The sequence below is a fragment of the Tinamus guttatus genome, unplaced genomic scaffold (assembly GCF_059628265.1).
Source record: "Tinamus guttatus ecotype Peru unplaced genomic scaffold, ASM5962826v1 Tinamus_guttatus_pri_ptg000368l, whole genome shotgun sequence".
Classification (NCBI taxonomy): domain Eukaryota; kingdom Metazoa; phylum Chordata; class Aves; order Tinamiformes; family Tinamidae; genus Tinamus; species Tinamus guttatus.
In genome coordinates this window covers 2,724,091-2,748,669 of record NW_028288902.1, presented here as the reverse complement: position 1 = coordinate 2,748,669, position 24,579 = coordinate 2,724,091, and the positions used below count along the sequence as shown (strand labels likewise).

Below are 24,579 nucleotides of genomic sequence, written 5' to 3'. Positions count from 1 at the left end.
TCTATCATACCATCTCATTAATGTCAACGTTGCCTCTCTTGCCTTTTCTACCAAAATCAAGGAGTGAAGAGAGTCTCTCAGATCAAACACTGTAAGAAGAAATGGAAGAAACTTTCTTGCCCTCTGTGACTCCTTTTCTTGGCAGAGTTTCTCCAGGGACAGCAAAATGACTGCAACCCCAGTGAACAGTATACTGTTCAGTTCCCAATATATATTAGTGAAAGCAAACAATTTCAATGCAGCTCCTCCTCTTTCCTGCCCTGACAAAATAAAGATTTGTTTGTTAGTTATTTGCTAATAGAAACCCTTTCAAACAACAGAAGAAGGATGAGAGCTGTCAAAATTCACATTTCAACTCTCTATTTCATCTGTACTTACAACGTCATAGACCAGGACAAATCTTTCATCCCTTATTCAAGTAAATCTGTCACTAGCCTTAAAGACTACAAACTGCAAGGACTGGTCTCACAGGAGTGTTTTGGAACAAGTCCTCACACAAGTCACATTGGATTAGTTGGTACTGTAACAATTTACATCAACAGACAGACTGACCTAACTTGACTTAGCGGAAGTTACAGTAAGTTACTTCTAACAGGGCTACATCCACTAAGTCCAACAATTTACACCTCACTGCCAACAGTTTTGTATTGTCAGGAGGCATAGACTAACTGAAGCAAAGAAAACAGGCTACAGTGACAGGGCATCAATCAATTTAATAACCTCCTTTATAAACAGCACTAAGTAATAGGTCATTCCAAATGTTATGAAGAGGTTAAACAACATAACACAAAGCCTTTCAACTGCATGTCAAACATTTCCATTCAATCACATACTTAGGACAGAAGAATCTCCCAAACAAAAACCAGGCACCTTTCTCTTCTGGGGTAAAGAGCCAAATTGTCAGTGGCTACAAAAAGCGTCTTTTGTCTCACTCATTCTTCAGCGCTCCAAAGACATCAGAATGAAAATGAAAAGAGCAAAGAAAATAGTTTTTTTCTGGACACTTGTGATGACACAAGAAAACTTTATCAGAAGGAAACATGGGTGACTAAGAGCTCTAAAGTGCTGGAGCAAATCATTTCAAAGCAACTGATTATATTTTAAAGAGAGTTTAAAGGTTAATTACTATTACAATAGTAAGAAACAGCAACTAAGAATTACTATAAGAAAAAGAATAGAGCATTATATCCATGCACTCTCTCTCAAAGAGCTCTGGTGCGTCTACAGATAACGGTTTAGAAATCAGAAAGACCCTGGGACTTTTCTGGGCATAGGAAACTGCCACATATCCTTAACATTCCAAAATGAATCCCATGCTGTTCTCGCTGCTGCAAGTTACTGGGACAGGGAACAGCGCACAAGAAAACCAGCATAACTGCAGTGAAGATTTTCCTCAATATAATGTGTCCACAGCAAGTTTGTCAGATAGAAGAGATGCAATAATCTAGAAATACCAGCACTCATATATCAAAAGCAGGGAACAGAGTTTCAGGGCTACTCTAATATGGTAGTCAAATGCTACAATGAAATTTATGCATCAGGACAGATGTTACCTCTGGCAATTTATCTCCTTGCATATACAGGAAATAGCTTCAGATAATTTTCTCCTAGACACTGAAAGAGTCAAACCACTGTACAGTACTGCACATTTGACAACAGCTAATCATGAGGTGTTGGGAAAACAAAGGCTACGTAAGGCAGTAATTGAATGAATTAGCAGATATATGCAATTAAACCTAGGAAATGCCTCTCCACAGTGGTTTATTGATTTTAGTACTTTATTTCAGGATGAAAAATAGCACATTAGCTAAAGGAAAGATTGGTTAAACGACAATCCAATGATCTTACCTTTAAGGTCCCTAAAATGCAGCATTTTAAAAAGAAATGAATATAACATTGGCTGCATAAAGCCATCTAATATGGAAGGAGGAAAAAGCTTTGATACGTCATTCCATTGTTATGACCTAAATGAAAATATATGGTGAGATAGCGGGGCCTGACAAACTAGAACCTTGCCACAGATTCAAGTTCTCTCCACCAATTCTTTTATCAAGAAGATGAGATGAATTCAGAAGTGAAGATAAAAATACAACTTAAACCAAATGCAGCAATCAGGGCTTCACAGTGTCTGCACTCAGACTGAAGGCATCACTTTGTAAACATCATTCAAAATATTTACCCTGCTATTGGAAAGTAGAATGGGTTTTAGACTGTACACTATGTAGTCAAGATGATGCTTTCAAGTAAACCTTCATAACTTCCTTGTTTCAAATATATGCCATACACATACGTGCCTGGAAATAAATATTTAGCTTGAACAGTTTGAACAGTTTGAACAGTTACCGTCATGCAGTATTTTCTTGAAAGTATCTCTTCCAAGCTATATCCAAGCTACAACTGTCTGAACACTCTCTGGGTGCTCTGGTCAGTGAGGGAAAAGTTCTCTATGGCAGAATACAGGTAAAGTAGATAAGAATTGTTACAGTTTCATGTCCTTCCCCTTTAAAATCAGTTTAAAAAATTTTTCAAAGTGTTAAAGAATAATGATGATAAAAGCAGAAAGACCGCTTCAATATTCAATTAGTGAAATAAAAATAAGAGCATTTAGTGGAGTAGAATAAGATGACAATATCTCCAGTAAATCCCTCAGAAAGTTGCTCTTTATGACAGCAACAGTCTGGCCCTACCAAACACTTGAGCCTCAGATTTACCTGGACAATTTCTGCACCCCAGGGCAGTATTCACCACATGGAGTGGGAGAGAATTTCACAAGAGTGATCCTGGCAAATCTTAAGTTTCTGCATAGCTGTATCTCAGTGGAAGCATTCATTATGGTTTATCTTTGAAAGGAAAGAAGAGGAACAAAAAAAAATTTAAACCCAATAATACTAGACAGCTTACTTGTCAATCAAGCATGTTATTTTAAGTTATAAAATTAAGAGGTAACTAGGAGATGTCTTCAATTGTCTTAAATTAGCATATTTCACTGAAGTCCCTAGAGCTATGCAAAGGAGGATGAGTTTCTACTCCCATTCATTTTGCAAAAATGGAGGAAGTATTGTCCAAGACATTGAATCAATGAACATACCTTTGCCCAGTTTTCACACAAACATCTTGATTTTCCTTTACCTAGCTATTACAACCTTTAGAACCACAGTAAAATAAAATATGGAAAAAGCTCCTTTTACCTTCCTATTTTCTCACCATCCTCTATCTATCATCCTATATTCTCATTGCAGAAATGCAAGACCTAGTACTGATTCTTGTAAAGAAACACAGCGTGGGCTAACTCTATCCTGCAGCACAAGAGTTAAATACCAGTGCAACTTTTTCCTTCACAGCAGTTGTACAAGGCCACTTGTGTCGCTGCTTCTTCCTGTGGCAAGGACTTTTTAAAGAGTTCTCCAGAAGTTGTTTAAGGACTAAGGACTCTTACACACAAAGACAGAAAGGGGCAAGCTCAAGGAGAAATGAAACTAGATGATGAAAAGAGAGGAAAATCTGACCCTGAAGCAGCAGTTACTCAGTGCAAACCTTATAAGGGTTTCCTTTTAACTCCTAAATGTGGCTACTTTTATTCTCATTCGTAAAGGAAAATGGGACCCATAAAAGATACTAAACAGGAGTTATAGATGCTAGTCTAATTACAGTATCATCAGCACTGAACTAAGTCAGCCCTCAGTTTTGCACAGTAAATTAGACAAATACCATTATGGCACAGAGAGTATTTTGTACATCCTAGTGTTGCATAGTAGAAACTGTTTATTAGAAGCCTAAAGGGCACATCTAATTTTACAGTCACAAATTCTCTCTCACTGTACTCTTGTTGATATTGATAGGTCTAATCTAATCCCATTACGCCTAGTGGAAATCTTTGTTTTCTTTAGTAGGTCTAAAACTCATTTTTAAAACAATTCAGGTTTCTTATTCATCAAATTACATAATAATCTCAAAGAGAATGCAATGAAATATTCAAAAAAGATTCTTCTTTAGTTACTTTATCTAACCTGCTCTGCAGAACGAATCCTTATTAGCATACATAATCTTGTAGGTCCTTTTCTCCTTTCTTTACTCGCCAAAGGTTTGCAAGAAGCCCCAAAACATAAAACACACAACTCCAGAAAAAACCTGTGAACCTGGACAGCACTTAATAGCAGTGAGATAAAGAACACACTGGCTAGATTGTGCTAGGATTTTTTTTTTCAACAGAGTCTGACCTAGGTATTATCTTCAGTTTTTATGCATCTATAATTTTAATTTAGAAACTTAGAGTCAAAAGGCCTCAAAAATGATCAGCGATGCCATTAAGTTATTCATTCATAGATAAAATACCTACTTAAACAATGCAAACATTTGTTTCAGTTAGAAACATTGAAAAAATGTAGGCTTACAGCTTTTCATTACAAACATTAGAAATTCAAGGAAGTGGATAAACAGGAGGAAGCAATGAAAACGTAGCCACAAAAACCTACAAATATTTAAGTTTTGATTGAATTTTCTTGAAAAGGTAAAGGATGTAATTGCTATATTGTGATAAACATAAGAGTATACCAATATGCATTCAATAGATTTTCAGAGTCCTATTTGTCAACCTTTCTACAACCATGTTTTAAATAAGCATAAGCAGATGATACAGTTGGACAGATTCCAGTCACTAACTGTTCTGTTCGTACGGCCACGTGATCTGGAAACAAACACTGCCTTTACCCTCTCCTCTTCCCTGTTCCGACTGCAATCCAATGGGTTCTGAATCTCATAAGACCGCCAGCAGGTCTGTTTGTCCAGTCTTACTGCAAGGACTGGTTGTTTTCCCAAGGGATACCTCAAGCCACATGGCTCTTCTGTGATATAATAAATCAATAAACATCAACTAGGAGGCATTCGAGCACTCCTCTAATGCTTAAAGATGCTGCTATAAACTTGGCATAATGATCCTTGGGTTTTGTTTGTTTGGTTTTTAAGATTTTGAAGAAGATGAGACCTCTGGGAAATAGTGCAAAGACACTACTGTACCATCTAGACCAAAACTGACACCTATTAATGAAAACTTGTACACTCATAAGAGCGACAATTATTTTGCTTTTCCTCAAACACCTCCCTTTGCCTTAATTTTTCTTTTATTTTGGCAGGAAGACTGTTAAGAAAATGTATTATGGGACCTAAAACCTAATGCAGAGATCATCTGCTGCTTGTGCAGATAACTGCTTAGAAGGTGCACATTCTTAAACTCCTTTTTTACTCCTTTTTCTGTGTTACAGAATCACAGGATGGTTATCTTCAATAGCAGCTACTCGGATGCATATATAAAGAATAACTCCTATCTCTAGCAGTTGTTATCCTATCATAATGAATGAATCCTCCAATGCTCAGTGTCATTTGCCTTAGTCCTTTAAAGCCCAACAGAATTCCCAGTTAAGTACTCTACCATTTACTGCAAGTGTATGCCTACAACTTAGAAGAATTAAAAAATAAAAATTAAGAAAAATAAAGACTGACACGCACTCCTTTTTGGCAGTGTTAAAAATTAGCTGGTGAGAAGTGCACTGATGGGGCCAGGGCCACAGGCTTTGCAAATCAGTGATATGACTGAGTTTTACACCGGCCCAGAACGTGGTTCTTAACTGGAGAGAACTGGCTTTTCATGCCCTTAGTGGCAAGAGACATCTAAAGAGTGACGGCTGTTCCACTTTTACTGGGCAGATTTGGATATGTGAATTTTTATGAACTGGTATGATACACATACACACACAAAGAATAAGTATTTGTAAGCAACCTGCTACACACCAGTTTTTTTAATTTATGTTCAACTTTTGACTGCACAAACATACACTTTCATTTACTAGCATACAGGTAGCCGTACTTACCTGTGATCTAAATGATGAATAGAAAGAATAACCCCTGAATTTAAATGGGCTTGCTTTAAGGTCACCAAGACTGTGAATTCATACTTATTTCTTAACTTCTGAAAAAAAATTTCAGCTGTTTCTGGAGATGCCTTTACACTTCTTGAAGTATCTAAAAGAAAAACAATACAGAAAAAACTCAGGATACAGTATTATTTTACTTTACACCATCAACGGAAAAAACTGACAAAATAACAAGCTACACCTTGGTAGTACAATGAACAGACAGGTAAAAGCAGAGACAAAAGTATTTTAAACACCAGATCTTACATCAAATGACAGTCATTTCAATTAAATATAGATATATATACACATCCATTTTGTTTTGCTTTTCTCTTTTTTTTTTTTTTTGTTAAAGACAAGGTCGTAGGCATTTTACCCTCTCCAAGGATGGCCATACGTACCTTTTATGTCCATGCAAAACAGTGTCTAGCAGCACAGCTCCCTCTATACCTTGTTGCACACAGTGATGACACTGGATATGAGTCTAAACTCTGAAATGGGACCACAGCAACTATTTTATGACATCTACAAAAATGCTATGTTTAATATCTATGCACAATTAATTAAAAAAAAAAGCAACATCTCTTGGGGGGCAATTTACTCAGCTTTAAGTAAGATTTATAAATGAGCTCTAAAATTCGCCATGTCTCAAAATATATTGTCAAAAATTAATCACTGTTACTCCAGTTGTGCAATAACGTTGCTGCTGCTTGCACAGGATGTCATGTACATTTGTCACACAGTAATTGCATACACACAAAAAAACGATTTTGCTTTTAAGAGCCCCCACACAAAGGAGACTGAAACGATTCTTCTGCTGGATTTGCATAGAAGATAAGAACACAGAAGGTGCAACCTTCAGCTCTCTGGAGAGATCATTTACTAAATAAGATGTCAAATGTAAGAAAAACAATTCCCAGATTTTCCACAATACATTATACTAGAAAAAAAATAATATATGTTTTTAATGCATAAAATCAATTCATTAGAGTGTGTAATCAGCTGTGTAGCAACTAAATCAATTCCTAAGCTTCCTGTCGTTGCAATCTGACCATCCAGCTCCATCCCAGGGACGCCACTAGGGAAGGAGCAAGCAGGGAGCTCACCGCAATAGAAGCCGTGAGTTTCTCGTGGCAGAGCTGGAGCTGAGCTCTCAGCACGTGCTGTTCCAAAGGCACGTGTTTATACTTTAGCCATATCTATAATAATGCTATTCTGTATGGACAGCTAACAGTTTATTGTGGTTTATACAACAGGAATATTTTGTAATATATGTTTAAGAAAGGCAGTAAGTTCTACACCTCAGAAGCCCTAGCTGATTTCCTACATGGTATCACCGCAGGCTGAACTGGATCCATTTTCCTTTACAAAGGAGAATCCAAAGGTGAAGGGAAAACAAAAAAGGAGAAAGCACTTCAAAGCTCTTTTTTTGTGAAACTTCACGTCTTTTCTACTGTGGATTGTGCAACTCCCTCACTGCAGCAGACATCCATGGTATTTTAATGGAACTGTTAATAAATTATAAAGCAACTCAAATACAATTACATCAAAGCGTTCACTTCTAGCCAAGGGACACTAACAGAGTGGAATGACATCGGTTTGCATGCCGGAAGATCGTTTAATTGCATTAACAATTTCAACAATATAAACAGTCCATTCCCACCAGAGCGAGCAGAGAAGGACACACGTGGAACATATTCTCTAATCACTATCACGAGACCTTCTGCACTCACGTTCTTAGCAGCAACTTCCCTATGGGGATACAGGAAAGTGCAAACATGGAACTCACTTGAGAGCAGATAGGGGCCAATTTTTAATATCCTCCAAGCCTGTCAGCAGGTTGTCACCTTAGGAAGCCCAGCCATTTTCCTTTTCCATTGCAAGTTGTTGTAATGTGGTTGTGAACCCCAAACCAGACAGTGTTAAGGGCTCTAATTACACGTTTACACTGAAACTAAAACAATCTCATTTTGATAGATGAATGAAGATCTGATGAGGTGTCATAAAACTTTATGTGTTCGCATGCAACATGCAGCAAGTGCTAGGTATTTACGGAGCATTTAGTATGCAGTTGAAATTAAACTCCAGGCTACAGCCAAATCTCTAAGAAGAGGCTGCCTGTGATGCCCTGTCCCTCCTCATCTCCATCCCCAGCTCTTTGTTTCTGCTGCTCCCCTAGGGTAGCTCCCCACAGCACGTTCAGCAGAACTAAACACCCGAGCATTTCTTTGCTGCAGTCCAAGACGGCTGCTCTACCTTGTGGAAGGGAATTAGAAGATAATTAGAAGATAAGAATGAATTCAGCTAAGTTTGAACACAGTAGTTGAGGAGAGTTTCCATGATGGAGTTCCAGAAGGGATGCTGACAAGCTCTGGGAAGTGGTCATTCCTTTGCCTCTTACCTATAAGAGCTCAAGGATTGTTGCAAACATAGGAACTATATCGGCACACTAAGCCAGCTATAGTTTTCTTAGTTTTCTTTTTTTTTCTTTTCTTTTTTTTTTTTTTTGGAAACAGAAAAAGGTTAAAGGCAAGTCATTCATTACAGATATTTTCTAGATTGCGATAAAATCTAAGATTTTAAAAGGAATCTTCTCTTAAGAACTGGTATGCTTTTAAGTGCATCTGAAGTTAAGTGCATAGTATGAACTGAACCACAGAGACCTTAAACATCTGCAGAAGTACCTCGGAAGGGGGGATTCTGATTAATTGGGCTCCACAGTTCCAGCTTCATGCGCACACAGCCATCTTTTAACAGCAGCATCTATAAATCAATTCTGTATCTGACCAAGTTCGCTGAATTGCCCAAATTTAATTCAAGTGCTTTGTGAGCAAAGAAGGGCTGCAGGGTAAAAACAGCCTCAAGAACACAAGGCTAGCTCGGTTTTGCTTTATTTTCCTACAGTATTTGGAAACAGTCATATGCATAAACTCAGTGTCACTTCTCCTTATTAAAATTTTGGGTAATGTTTTCTTAACTAGCACATTCACCCAGCCTACAAGAAGCAACAATAGCTGAGACTGTTTTCATTGTGCTTTTATGTAAGTAGCCTCTCCCGGCTAAAGAGGCAGAATGGGAAGCCAATCCAACTGCAGACTCTTTAGTTCCTTTATATACCTGACTATTGGAACTGATGCGTATGACATTAGTTGATAAAACATTTGTTCATTCTTTCCCATTATGTTGCCACACATTTCATCAAGAACAGCGAAAGAGGAGCAGCTGTAACTTTTCAAAACTGCTTAACCTGAAGCTTGGAAGGAAGAAGATTTTTTCAGTGCTACCACAAAAGACTAAAACCAAACAAACAGGACTGACTTGAAGCCAAACCATTGCATCAAATAAAAGCAATGGCAAGAGCGTCGGTGTGTTCTTGCAGGAGGTTCCCACCACCTTTTCTCTGCATCAACATATTGGATGTGTCATCCAGAAAGGGTTACGGTCCAGCTTAAAACAGGCTGGCCTAGGCTGTACATGTAAAGCCTCAGAACAACACCCTGACCTAAGAGACTGCACAAGGACCTGTCTCTGAAAACTCATGTTCTCTAATTATATTGACTATTTATACTGATAGCCTCCAAAAAAGATTAGTCATATTACTTCCAGCCAAAACTCTGACTACAAGCTATATATTTGACTGTATGTTACATGTAATATAAAAAAAAAAAAAAAAAGCCATTTTGGTATAGCTTAAGACATGTCCTGTGGGGGAGAAGGGGCAAGGGAGGGGCAAGGGGACTTCACACGGGGACATGTGTACTTGATCCCGGCCTGCAGTTACTAAATCATTATTAAGCACCCACCTACCTCGTCTAATCTGGAATAGCGTGTGTATTTGCATAAAGAATCATGATTTCATTCAAACTGCTTTGCTAGTAAAGTTTTGTTCTCCACGCTTGAAGTCCCTAGGTAGGTTTTGCTTGGTTTGTGTTTTGCTTTTTGTTTTTTTAATAAAATTAAAAGGATATTCAAAATTGTCAACTACACCAAATGAAACAGAAATAGAACAGATTTAAAGAGGGGAAGGGGAAACCATCTACCTGACATGGTAGAATCTGATGATTGATCGGCAGGGAGCCCACAGTCATTTACACCAGCTCCTGGCACTGCCTTGGGTGACTTCAGGACAGAGATTGCAAACCAAGACTGTCCAGGGCAAGCTACAGCTTTAATATATTATGCATTCAATGTAAAATAATGATAACACCGAAAATATGTTTCTGCCTTGGAGCATTCTGTGGAAAGAGATGATGCAACACTAGCTTGAGATTGGTTCTACTCGGGAGCAGATTGAGCCTCCGAGTTTATTACTGGCCACTCTGGAAACTAACTGCCAACTGCTTTTGCAGTGCTAAGCCTATCATCTGCTCACAGTCTGGCTACTAATCGCCACTACTAGATTAGCCACCTTCACATCCCTGCAAGTCTACAAAGCATTTTGTCAGGTGCCATCCACTAAAATGTAATCAAACATGGCCAAATCCCTGGGAATTTACTGTATGAAACAATTGCGCGTGGTACAAACATTTAACTAGATCATCTTACGGGGAAGGTGGATCCTTTCTTCCACCTCCAGCCACCGACTGCACAAGCAGAATGCAGCTGTTCCTGGGAAGCTCTCAGGACAACAGCGCTGCTGCTAAGGGCAATTCTCTCTCTAGATTACAGACCAGGGAAACGTTATTCCCTGAGCCTAGGAGAGCCTCGCTTTGTCAGCATCATAGTGTTAACAGCTACAGCACTTTTGTATGGCAAGTGGATACTTAAAATGCTGGGAAATAAATTCAAAGAGATCAAGTGGCTGGATCCACCGCACTCTAAAAAATGCATTTGAACATCAGGCTGTGGTCCTTTTGGCAGGGAAGGAATTACCAGCAGGGCCAGAAGCAGGAGCAGGTGAAACAGCAACAGGTCATGTGCACCCATCGAAAATAAGAAGGATCCACGTCTTAGGGTTTCATGACTTTCAGATTCAGCAGAAAAAAAAAATAGAGATAGATAAATACAGAGAAAGTTCCAGTTGCAATATGTAAAATAGCATATTTCTATAGGCAGTTGTTCAACCTTTTGCAAACAAAAGGATGAGAAACCGCATTTTAAGAAAACCTGAACTTCACATTTCTCAGGCTCCAGATTAGAAGTCTGTATTCCTCACACTGGAGGCTGAAATGGATCCTACTATTCTGGATTGCTACCGAAACAACTAACTCCCACCCAGCTGTCAAAGACAACGAAGATTAGGTTTATTCTCATGGAAATCTATAGCGGTGAATCAGCAGCAACCTACGAGCGCTCCTGAGCTTTTATTTCTGAAAGGAAAGTCATGCACACACCAACACAGCAGAGGCACCGTGCAAAAGTACTACAGGGTACCTCTAAATCTGGGCATGATACAGAAAACCATTGCTCCCTGCCTACAGAAAATAATCTCTTTTGCTGTAAATATGTCATCACATAAGATGCTCATCAAGAAAGGGTGCAACTCCAGGAGGACAGGGTACATGACAACAAAATGACAAAGGTAAGAGACAACTTCTGTTCTTGCTGTAGACATTTAGCTCTTCAGAAATTAAAGTGTGTTGTAAAGCTCTGCATCAGGTATTTATTATTGTCAAGTTTTCTGGTGATTCATAGTTTCTGGGTTATCAATTAAAAGATCCAATAACATTTTGATTCCCAGTTCTCCCCAGTCTGCTTTCCAACCCTGATATCAATCCCTCTTCAAATTCCAAACGATTTTTATATCGTCCCTGGCAAGTAACACCAAGTTCTGCTGCTTGCAATGAAGTTGTTTAAATTGTTTGGGGCCAACACCAATACAAAACCAATTACGTTTGAACAAGAATACAGAACTCATGAAGAGTGGTGTTTCTGTTTGCTTCTTCATTTTGAATTAGGTTCTGGCTACATTTAAAAGGTTGCAGCTGATACAGCTTTACAGATATACATGTATATACACACATACACATTCACATGCACCCCAGTAGGAACAAAAGTGTGTTTTAGAAGCTGCTTTGAGAACCCCTTGAAACTTGCAGGGAAGAATCTAGCCCACCTTGTTTTCCTTGCTCCTGCCATCTGTGGCTACGCAGCCAGCACTGCTGGGCTGGTCCTGCTGCATGAGCAGCTCTGCCAAACTGACCCAGCAACAGGCAGAAACATCACAGCGAGCAATGCGTGTAGTAACAGAGGGACACTGCCCTGAAAAATAATGTATGGTCTTCCAGCCCTCCTGGAACTGCAATAAAGGCACGACACACATGAGCATTGCTAAGAGACTGAGTTTATTTCCAGATCCGAGGTATGTAGCATGGTCAGGAACTAAAAAGCTCGCAAGTCACGCCATAGGGAGCAGACCCAAGGAGGAAGCAGTGCTCTTAGCCTGTTTTTTTCACCTGGAAACAGCTATCAAAGATTAGAGAAGGGGATCAATTACCCAGTGCAAACTAACAGCAGTAATAAACCACACAGGTAACTTTGCTGGAGTAGTTCAAGCTGGATTATATCAAGTACTCTCCTCCCAGCAGGTACTGCACAATTCAGGCTTCTCAAATATTTCATATTTCAACACATGCTTGTTGTGTGACTTGGTCACAGCCAGGATGGTGTTAGTACCGAAGACTCGGAGACCTACCCATGGCCTCTGATCAGGCATCTCCTCTCAGTAGTTCCTCTTCCTGGGACCTACGTAGCTGCTCCAGAGGGGCCTCCACCCGAAGCCTGGAGCTGCTGATGCCCTGGAAGGATTAGCTTTCTTCTCCTAATGGTTTCTCCCTCTTTGCAATGGGATTATTTTGGAAGGTTCTCATCCTAGCTTTTGCAGTACAACTTTTTGCACTCACATGATGAGTACAAAAAACTTGCAGCTCAAACAAACTAAGCATTAAAACTTGCTATTATTTTCACACTATGCATACAATGGAATAAAGCATTAATATGAAATTGATCTTTATTAAAACAAAACAAAATCAGTCACCAACTCAGGCTTATTTGTTTGTTTGTTTGTTTTAAAAAAAGCCCAAACCTCCAGCCCAACAGCAAAAGCAGCACAGCAAGGCAACCATTGGGAAATATATATATATATATATATATATATGTAAAATGCTGGAACCATGCCAGACCCATGTAACAATTCTTTTGGCAGCCACAGGGCCCTGGCAGGGGGCTGAGCAAACAGCAGCAAATGGAAAGGGAAGTTAGGCGAGCAAACCCTACGCAGAAATCAGGTACTCAGTGCCTGCAGACACAATGGTCAAGACAAAAGGGGGAAATAGCACCCAGACCACCAAAATAACCAAGACTGAAGAAAACCTCTCCTAATCTGATATTTGCTTTGATGCCAGGAGAAGAAAAAGGCTAGAAAAATTGTGAATTGGGAATATCAAAGTGAAGGATATCTCATATGCTGTGTGATACACACGGGGACTCTACAATTCTTAGAGGTACCAAGTCCAAAAGTTCAGATTCTCCTGCAGGAAATTTATTTTAAAACCAGATATTAGTGGATTCATGTTTTATATGAATGTGCCTGATAACCCCAGTGAATTAGTCAGGGAGTTTAAAACACATGGATCACTTAAAATTAGAAATGCAGCCAAACCCCAATTTTCTTGCTCTTGTAGGCTTGTTTTTATCTGAGCACCATTAAAATAAACTCAAGTGCACCTAAGAACAGTTTTAGTATTTATTTCCATATTCAAAGGCACCGACTTGATTTTAATTAATAATACACTTGATATTCCATACCTTCAAAAAATCTCTCCTATATTAAAGCAATCCAGATTTCCAGGCTATAGGAAGACTTCCAGGGTCATCTGCTTTGCTTTCAGCTTATTAACTGAATGTCTCACAATGATTACAACATGGCTAATGCCTCCTTTTTTAATGCTATCTTGTACAAAATCAAAATTATGGAGATTTCTACCACTTCCATTCAGTATTATCTCCACAATATAAACTATTTCACTACAAAAGTCTTCTTTTATCTTAAATCCTCTCCACTTATAATATCTTTTTACTTTTAGTGCAGCTCTTTGAATACTAGATAATTCATTCTAAATCTCCGAGATTCTTTTAATATAACACACTTACGCAGCACTTTTGTCCTTGCTTGCACAAGCTGTACATACTTAGTGCGCTCTGAATCTGCCTCAGTAAACCAGGTCTTTTTACTCTTACCACAAAATCACAGAATGGTTCAGGCTGGAAGGACCTCCAGAGATCAAGTAGTCCAACCCCGCTGCTCCAGCAGGGACACCCAGAGCACGTGGCACAGGGTGACATCCAGGTAGGTTTGGAAGATCTCCAGAGAAGGAGACTCCACAGCCTCTCTGGGCAGCCTGTTCCAGGGCTCTGTCACCCTCACAGGAAAGAAGTTCTTCCTCACATGGAGACGAAACTTCCTGTGCTTCAACTTGTACCTATTACCCCTTGTCCAATCACTGGCTATCGCTGAAAAGAGTTTGGCCCCATCCTCTTTACATTCTCCCCTCAGGTATTTTTACATGTTGAACAGATCCTCTCTCAATCTTCTCTTCTCCAGCTTAAACAAGCCCAACTTGCTTAGTCTTTCCTCATATGATAGATGCTTCATCTTCATTGCTCTACGATGGACCGTCTCTAGAAGTTCCACATCCCTCTCGTACTGAGGAGCCCAGAATTACCAGTTTTCCTGATTTTCTTTTTGATATTTTACAGAAATTCAGAAAACGCAAAGTGAATGCAATAATCCATACACAATCACAGTTAAAGCGGAAGAAAAAGCGTTCCTTGTTCTTCAAAAGCCTATTTGGTGAGTGGAGATTCCTAAGAGCACTACTGAATAAACAAGTTTCTCCTCAGACTTAACCCACTCTCTGAATGGGTGCAGAGCAGAGTTGAGGGCTGTTTCGAGTTCAAGAGATGCCAGCTAGCACTCTGGAAAATCTTAGCGTGCCTTTGGAACAGCCACGGCCCCTTACACCAATACATGTTTAGGGAGCTATTAAAACACGGATTATTGACCTCAAAACCACAAAAGCTCCTTGGGAACCTGTCTGGCTCATCATGCAGTTGTGTTCAGAGACTCTTAGATCCCAGCCATGGACTCAAGGCTGGCCTGTGCCTTCCTTGCAGGGACTGTTTTCAATCAGATAAACAGTAAGCACATTTACCATTGTCGAATTACACTTATATAGCATTAATACTGGGAGAACAGTACGAACATTACCCAGTCTAACAGAGAATAACTCTAAAACTGTAGGTCTGTATGTTTTTACAGGGAAAATTGCCACTCAAATTCCACTAAAAGAGTTCTCAGTTATGGATCACTAGCAATATTGATTGTAATGGCTCCTTTGGAAACATTACAGTCTACTGGAACAATGTTGTTGCTGCTGCAAATATGTTAATCTGCTAAAACCCTTCTGAGCACCGTCTTCCACATTCTCTTTTAGTGTAGTCATATTTTTATACCATGCTCATTACTTGCACCTTCCTGCAGTACATAAGAGTTGTGAGCAGCATCTCCCAAGATGGCAAAACACAAGTCAGTTTTCTAAACTCCTGCTTCTGTCTGAAGTTATCAGTAACACAAAAAAGTAGTCTGCAGGAAGAAAGAAAAGCAAACTAAAAGATATTGTAGATATTAACATAGGTATTGGGTTTTTTTTCTGAAAAAATCTTGCATACTAAAGGTGGCTACGGTATTTTTTCCAAAGCATTTTAAAGAAAAAAAAGAAGAAATTTCCTCCCTGAAGGGGACCATAACTTAAATAACATCCTCATGACAAATTTGTCTTAAATATTTTAAAATCCAGTGAGCGCTACCTGAAATATCCAAGTGAGCAATCATAATGGATATTCATTATTAAAAACAATTGGATGACCAGGCAAAAACTTAACAGACATACCCTTATCATATTTCTTTTCATATTTTCCAGTGAGAAGTTGTTGGATAATATGGGGATGGACAAAGCAGTACATTTTAAGCACAGATAAAAAAGATGGACACAAAAATACATCGAAAAGTAGCTATTCAATGATTTGGAGGGAGTTTTGTCTAATGCTTCACCCCACACCTAGCTCTATCTTAAAATTTAAAGGACGAAGACATTGCTGCTCAGTGGATTTGCACTTCAACATCTAGCCAAACATGGTAACATGTGGAGAACTGAAAAGTAACTACACAGAAGAAGTTACCCCTGACAGCTATGTATAAGCTCCAGCTCTTCCCACTGGTTTTAAATAACTTAGGAGCTCAGTTCTGTATCCCCCTCAAGACACAGTGGGAGCAGCAAAATTAGCCATTCTTCCTTTTCTGAGCCAGCATCACTGTGCACTGGTGAGTATGGACTAGAAGAATCACGGGGTAAGGGGAGAGCAGGAGACTCATTTCTCAGGTTGTACAACATTAGCGCTGTGTGAAAGCAAGGGGGAAAACAGATATTAAGACCAATCTATAACATGAAGGAACATGCAGGAAATGCTGCTGTCCACTCTAAGACCTCACTGAAGAGCAAACATTGATACAATAAAAATAAATAGATAAAAATATTTTTGAAACCTTGCCCAGCTAGTCTCAGCCACTCTGAACCCCTGAACTATGTCACAACAAAGCGGTTATGTAAGGGCAGCAAGACCTTGCCTTCCCACATCACTGCTCTCTGCTAATTTAATCCTCCCCCAGCAATATGGGAAGACACGCTTGACAGCTCCCCACTACAGTCCTTGTGCCCTTCCTCCTGTGCCACACATGCAGCAAGGTGCCAGGGTCTCAGCACAGACGGGGTCTCACTGTCAGTATCGCAGTCAGCCTCAGCTGAGGCTCTGTACTGTGCTACAGCAGCAGGAGAGGGTGGCTCCCATCCCGGGGACACAGGCGCAGCCCCCTGGCACCATCCTCCTGTGTTCTCCTTCCACATCTGCCCAGGGGCTGCACCTCGCCCCACTCCCCAGCTCCTGAGGAAACGTGCCAAGATGAGCCCTGGCAAAACTCTACCCCAGTCTGGGTGTAGTAGCCAGGATACTTAGTTAAATGAGAATAGCGGGTCAGCAAAATCCTACTGAAGTCAATGAGACTACCTGCAAAATAGGATATTCCTCCTAACCAGAAGAGCTGAATACGAGCTGATTCCTAAATACAAGTATAAGTATATTGGGGAGGGCAAAGCAGCAGAGGCAGGAGGTTTTAGCTGGCCTTTTAAGCTGAGCTAAAGCCATGGAATCTCTGTTGTTTGGCATGGATTCCCCTCAGGATCATGGCAGGTAAGTTACATCAACAAGCACCTATCTTCTCTCCCCATGTCTGGTCTTCCTGTGGTGTCTAAGCTGCTTGGATACACCAGAAGGTGCCAAGCACCCATATTGAGATACACAGCAAAAGATACAAACACTTGCAAAAAAACCCAAGGACTTCAGAAGGAATATTTAATTTTTGTTTATTTCTTCTTCTCCCCTCTCCCCAAAAGCCCACTATAGAAAAATAAAAAAAAAATACAGAGTGAAACAGAAAATTTTATGTAAAGTCGCTTTTTTTTTTCAGTGAACAGTGACACCAGGTTTAGAGCCATCCTTAAAACAACATTATTGCTCTACACTTAAGCCTTCACAAGGCTTTATACAACTAAAGCACATTCTCAAAGATATTATTTGAAACTTCTAGTATTAGAGAATTACAATCCCTAAATGCTACAGGCCAAGTTTCCTATCATTCCCTAACATCATTCTGCATTAACTAGGCATTAATGACTACATATAGGGATTACAGGCATCATTTTAGAAATCAAGTTTCTTTGCCATCTGCAGTATATTAGGTCCACATTTACATTCCACTTCTCAGTTCCATATCCTACAGCCTTCCTTCTTGTTCCCGAGTCAACAATATAATTCCTTCAGTACCTTTCTCATCTTTTATAAATAAGCCAGCACGGCAGTATTTAGCACACAGCACAACACAGTCTCCAATATGAGGTTTATTTATTATTATTCAGCAGTAAAAAATGTGTCTTTCTCGACTGCATAGCTCCACGTGACAGCTCTCTGCACATTAGCACAGCTCAAGAGAGGAGCTGCGTGCAGGACTCTCACATTTCACCTCCTACATTTTGAAGAGCCTCTCCGAGCAGCAAAGGCTGCCCAAACACCCGCTCCTGCCGCTGTCGCCACCACCCAGGGAAGGCGGATGCTGAATATTTGGCTGTTAGTTGTGGAACGAGAGGCTGACCGCAGCAGCCATCCCCACTCCGCAACTCCAGCAGGAGCCGCCCAGCTCCAAGGGCTCCTGTCACCGCAGCAGGGACCTCGGCACAAGTTGGGCTCTACTCCAGGGGCGACTAACAGCAGTGAGTGCGGACGTGCAGGGGACGTGCAGGGGACAATGTTGGGAGGTGCAGAAGGTGGAAGGGCCAAGCGGGCAGCGATGGATGCACGATGGATGCTGCTCCGGGGATTTCAGAATCTGCAGCTCTGGCTACTAAGACTTCGTAGAGTAATTGCTCACACTAGCACTTCTAGCACAGAAAAAAAGTTTCATTTTAGTAAGTACTGGAGTTATTTTTAGTTATTTTAGTCTTTCCCAAAACTATGGGACAGGAATTTTTTTCGTCCCTTCAAAAAGTTCTAAGAATATTAAATATCCACCAATGAACTCTATGCTGGAGGTCCCAAGTTTTGAGGATTCATAGATCTTGAGAGAGAAACAAGGCTGCTGCAGACAGACACTCGCTCTACAGACAGCTATTCCAGCTGGGCACAGGAGTGGCCTCTCCTCCCGCTGCCTGTTAAGGCTCCTCTAGGAGAGGACTCTGGCCTCTGGCACAGCTGGAGAAAGGGGATCTTATGGGAGTCACTAACACACATCAGCACAGGGTAGCTCTAGAAGCTGGCTGCCCTTTGCGATTAGGGGATGCTCATATGACCTCTTGCTTTGCAAAAGTTGTGGGGACAATAACCTCTCGCCCCTGGGCAGTGACAAGCAGCTGGGAACAGGAACATTTTCAGCAGGCTCAGCTGGAACCAGGAGAGAGCATCTGTCCATGGTGCCAGTGACAGGTGGCAAGGAAAAAAAAGCGTGTGAAGTGCACAGCCAACCTAAATCCTATTTTTACAAGAAGAGAATATTTTAAAGCTGCTATTATAGCTCATTTAGCAATATTAAGAGATGATCCCATGGGTCAGAAACCAGTGATCCTTCTAAGGGATACTGGATATATAAGTAGCAATATTGTCTTACTAGCATTTTTTTACATAGTAGGCTAATCATCTAGCTATGCAGCAATATCTAACAAGCCATTTATATGAAGTGTCCTGTTTTAGCTTTATTCTTCTGCTGTAGTTTGTACCAGCAAGATCCAATTCAAGGAAAAAAAATCGAAGACGAAAAAAAGGAAAAAAAAAAACAGTACTGTTAAGTCCTTTCATGCTTCATACTGACAGATTAAATCAGCTCTTTGGTGTCTTATAGCACTTCTTGTTCCTCATCATAATCTACCATATACTGCCTCCAGCGCTGTCCCTCCTCATCAAGCTTACGTAAGCCCTGCTTATAACCACATTAAAATTTACATATCCAAACTGGCAAAAACACTCATCTGAATGCAACATTTCCAACTCATAGCAAAGATACCCAACCTCCCCCATGCCCGTGTTGTCATGCCCTTTTTACATTTGCCTTAGATATAAAGTTCCTGTAGGTGGAAGTGTCTGACTGTACTAGTGTATCCTCCCTTCACGCTCTCGCCTTCAGTGGGTGTATATTTTCCTTACACATTACCTTGCTTGTTTATTTTGTGACTCTCTGCTTGATTTAGAGGGAACCTTCCACTTTCCACAGCTGCTGGAGGTAGTTGAAAGATGGGTCTATTACTGCACACATTCTTTGCACAAGGCTAGTTTCATTCATAGTATTTACTTGCAAGAGCAGTTGTAAAAAAAAAAAAAAAGATTTTAATATGGAGCCTGAAATCAGGAAGGGGGCTGAGAAAAAAGTTGCTGCATAGAGGACTGCCAGAAAGATACAAAGTTACCATTTCGGCCCTTATTTATATTCACATATTTCAGAACAATTTCCTATTACAAGCTGGAATGACTGGCTTAAGTCATATTCCCAATACCTCCAAAATCCCTAATGCTCTCCAGCCGTTGTTTTTGTTTATGAGAATTCAAGAGACAAAGTTACATGTGCAACAAGTGCTCTTGCAGCATTCGGATTTTTGCATTCTCATAAGAAAATGGCTACATTTACTTTCATCTCCACTTCTCTGTCTACAAAACAAATTATATTTATGTGGTATATTCACAAAGAAAGAAGTATAAGGATGACCATAATTGTCAGGCCTCCAGAAGGAATTCAAGGCCTCCTCAAACCCAATAATTACACTTCCACCTACCTATCTGACTTAGATGTTACTTTAAATGTTAACCCTATTTTGCAAAGAATAAACTGAAGCATTGAAAAGTCAGCCACTTAAGGGAAGAGTCACCAGCAGAAAGAAGTTTTGCCATAGATCTTCCGACTTCTGTCCTACTTCTACTCTGGCCAGAAGAATAATTTTATTCTCAGCATATTTTGACATAATAATCTGTTGGCTAGAAGTGTTGGCAGATGTTCATATACAGCGACACTAGCGTTTTGGAAGACTTCCTCCTATTCTGTACTCATAATTGTATCCTCCCACAAGCTACACTGGAATGTTTTACAATTACTTTGTAAATGACATTTCTATAGCAAAAGAAATCCTTGTAGCTAAACAGGGCCAGACTGCAATGGTACCATCCAGGTGCTACCATCCACTACAGTCAAGAAGCATTAGGAACCTAAAAAACTTCAAGATTCAAGACCATCATATCTAAACCTACTGAAACCAAGGCAAAAGACTTGTTTCACAAGTCACTTGTTCCACAAGTCTTTTACTTTGCATTTAAATTTGACTGCAAATTTCAAATGTCTAGATTTATTTCTAAATCAGCAACCATGTAACGACTGCTCTAAGGTCTGGACCCTAACAGAGACAGAGATCCTTCACCGAGGAAGCGTGTTCTCTGTCTGCTCTGCAGTCTAGAAATAGAAGTTCCTTGGACAATCAATTATTGAAAGAAGAATTTATCAAAGTAGAAAAAAGATACTAAATTTCTCATATTGAAAAATGACTCTGCACCCAATTAAACAAGTTCTCCCCAGACAAAACTGACTTTTCACCTGAAAGCTAAAGGAGACTATTCTGGTTTAACTATACATACAAGGTTAATTGTCTGTTACCTGCCAGGAGCTCAAACTGCCATTCTTATGATACTTTCTAAAATAAAGACTTCCTTTTAGCCCTTCTGTGTCTTTAAGGAAGAGTTTTGTAGAGAGGAATTTAACAGGAATCTGAGCTTCAACCTTCCTCAGGCTGATAGCACCAGCAAGAACTCCTGGCCAGTAGGAAGCACAACAACAACAACTCATCTGAAGGGGATTTATAAATGAGGGATTATGCCACGGTCTACCAAAACAGTCTAAGGGCAAAATACAGAGGTAACACAAAAATAATCAGTTTCAGAAGAAAACAAAGAAAAAGGAACACTGCTTTGAGAGTAAGTTCATAGGCCATTTAAAGTCATTTGTGTCTTTACAGACAAGTAACTTGGGTCTAATGACTAATGCTTTGACTTACGTTAAAACAAAAAAAGAAAAAATTAAATTTGAAGTCAGTGGTTCATACATTTCAGATTTACATACTGCAAGTATATACATTAAAAAGCATACATTGCAGCAATGATCCCAAGATGTTAGCTTTAAGAGCAAAATAAGAAGTGGTCTGAATGAGCATGGAAATTTCTATGTTCCTAAATGCAAGCTGAAAAAATGAAAATCTCTCTGCTCAGGGAGGCCTCGATTTACCCTACAGATGTCAGCTGTCCAATTATGCAGTAGCAGAAAAAGTGCATTGAACCCTGCAAGGTGCTAAAGACTTCCCAAGGGACACTGACTTCAACCACTGCCTCAGACCAAAGCGGTTTTGTCCTTGTTATCCCCCCTCCGCAATTCCTCTGAACAAAAGAACAGGTTTGCGTGTAAATCTGAAGTCCTGTCTTCTTCTGTTGCAACTAAATTGGGAAGCCATTTGAGAATTATAAATGTTCTTACAAAACAAGAAGGACAACTGGAGAAAAAGAAAACCTAGGGATTCTTTAGGAGCAGCAGCCGCGGTGGATGCTCGGGGACAGCGTGTGCCGGGGTGACACGAGCGCCCACAGTGACACACGCTGGCGGCAGCGGGAAGCGCACCTCTACAGGCATCACCTTAAAGGAGAAAAAGCCTTCGGCAACTATTAGCTCCTGATAAATTATCTCATTAAAGCAAACATGAAAGAAATCCTCTCTGCAGCTCTTATCTCCCCGAAAGTGTAACCGCTCGGTGGAGGAAGCGCAGCCTCTTGCCTGTTGCACCAGAAATTCCTCCGGAGCAGAGCTGAAACTCCCAGCACGACGCAAGAAGCCGATAACCACATCTACATATTTCTGAAACTACAAATTGATGCACAAATGTGTTCATGTTGAGCCGTATTTCTTGCTTTCTTGCAGGCAAGTTTTTTTTTAAAAAAAAAAAAAAAACACTTCATTAGCTGTCAGATAAGAGATTTGCTCTTAAAGGTCATTTTTAGACTCGCATTCTTTCTTTTCCTTTTCAAATGAGGATGAAGACTTTTCCTGCAAACATATTCCCGACTCCAGCTTCATGCAAGACATCAACACATCACCAAAGTGCAACTTAAAATAAAACACACCGAGACGGGGAACGGGAAGGCAGCCCAGCCCAGCGCAAGTTCAGCCATCCACCGAGAGCCATTTTACAGCCACCGCTCCAAGTTTCGAGGCGAGGAGCGCTCCCTTACGTCGGGATCGCCTTCCCGGGGGCATTTGCGGCGGGGGGCCGCCCCGGGGCCCTCCCCGCGGCGCGGGGCAGGGCAGGAGGGCAGGCGGGGGCCGTACCTGGGAAGAGGAAGGCTTTGGTGCCGTTGTGCAGCCCGGGCACCTGGAGCACGCCCGCCGCCGCCGCCGCCGCGCCCAGCCGCAGCTCGGACAGCACGTCGATCTGCAGCGAGGGGTCCACGCCGAAACCTGCGGCTGAGACACAAACTCCGCGTCAGCCGCCGCGCCAACTTTCCGTGCCCGCCGCGCCGTCCCCGCCACCTACCTGCTCGCAGGCAGAGGAGCAGGCAGAGCGCGGCGGACTCCATGGCCCTGCGCGGCGCTCACTCCATCGCCGCCGCTCTCGGGAAACGCTCCGCGCAGCCGCTGGGTCCCGCCCCGTCTCTCACCGGGAGGAGCGGAGCCCCCGCCGCCCCGCAGCGCGCATCGCGCCGCCCGCCGCCGCCGCCGCCGCACACAAAGCGCAGGGCGGGCGGCGCTGCCCTCCGCCCGCGGGCGGCCGAGGGGCGGGAGGCAGCCACGCACGGAGAGAGGGAGGGAAGGGGGCGGCCGCCGCCGCCACCACCTGCCGCCCGGCGGGGACACCCGGGGCGGTGTCAGCTCGTGCGGCGGCCGCGGAGCCGCCCACCGCGCCGGGCACGGAGGGAGGCAGGGAGGAAGGCACGGAGGGAGGCAGGGAGGAAGACACGGAGGGAGGCAGGGGGGAAGGCAAGCAGGGAGGCAGGGAGGCAGGAGGTGTCGCGCTCCCCGCGAGGCGAGGCCGGGCGGGGGCGGCCGCGCCTGAGGCGGCGGGCGGGGAGAGGCCGCTCGAGGCGACCGTTGGAGGCGACCGTTGGAGGGGACCGTTAGAGGGAAGTTTGAGGGAAACCGTTGGGCACCGCCGCGGCCGGCGGGCTCCCGAGGTGGTGGCGGCTCCCTCCGCTTTGCCGGAGCAACCACGTTAATTGCCGTGCCGGGGTAATATTGCCTGGACTCGGGCGACATCTCGGCTTGATCTTTGAGCTGGAATACAAAGTTTTTCTTTTTTCCTTCCTCTTTTTTTTTTTTTTTTTTTTCCGACACAGGGCCCTCATCTGCAGGTGTCGGCACTTTGCCCTCACGCCAGGAGCCTGGCTCTGCTGTGGCTCTGTGCCCACAAAATGGGCTACGAAAAGCCTTATTCTCACCTGCCCTTTTGTAAGGACTCTGATGTGCAAGGCGAAAATGCCTTGTCGCCAGATAGTCAGATTTTGCAGATTTTTTTTTCTTCAGTTTTACGCTCATTTCCCATGCATGGCAGTAAGACCTTGATGTCAGCTTCTGATTTTCCCGTTGCATTTACTGACCATCCTCAATTTATTCTCTGTGATCCCAACAAATAATAAAACAATTCCAAAGACTGAAGGAAGGCTTTTCTTTGTTTGTTTGTTTGTTTTCCTCAAAGAAGGCCACAGAGGTCAGCAGCAAATCTCCTTTCCAGGCTGGAGCAACCAGCGCAGGTCCTAACCAGCATAAAGAGCAATCAGCTGCTAATGTGAAAGTCACCTTCTTCCCTATAAAAAAAGAGGAGGGGAGAGTGTCTACAAATGAGAGTGGGAAAATGAAATCCATTTGTCAGCCCAAATATCCATCACGGGTGCATGCAGCTCAGACAGCCCACATAATCTAAGGAGAGCAGCAGATGTCTCTCTTGGATCCCGGGGTGAATATGGTCGCATAAGAGGTGCTTTGACATTTCTCGTTGCAATTGACCCAAAACCCCAGATGAGAACCTCGCCAGTGCCATGGAAAAGAGCCATGCCT

The 24,579-nt window shown here is 41.8% G+C and overlaps 1 protein-coding gene across 1 annotated transcript in view; it reads right to left on the bottom strand.

The window, feature by feature from the left end:
* NELL2 (neural EGFL like 2) overlaps nucleotides 1–23,257 on the bottom strand; it is a 137,779-nt gene extending 114,522 nt beyond the window's left edge. Inside the window, exons 1-3 of the mRNA XM_088530377.1 lie at nucleotides 23,063–23,257; nucleotides 22,858–22,992; nucleotides 5,865–6,015 (exon numbers count right to left, since the gene is read on the bottom strand). Of these exons, the coding sequence (XP_088386503.1) occupies nucleotides 5,865–6,015; nucleotides 22,858–22,992; nucleotides 23,063–23,105 (329 nt within the window). The 5' untranslated portion in view covers nucleotides 23,106–23,257. The remainder of the gene's footprint in view (nucleotides 1–5,864; nucleotides 6,016–22,857; nucleotides 22,993–23,062) is intronic.
* Nucleotides 23,258–24,579: the final 1,322 nt, after the last annotated feature.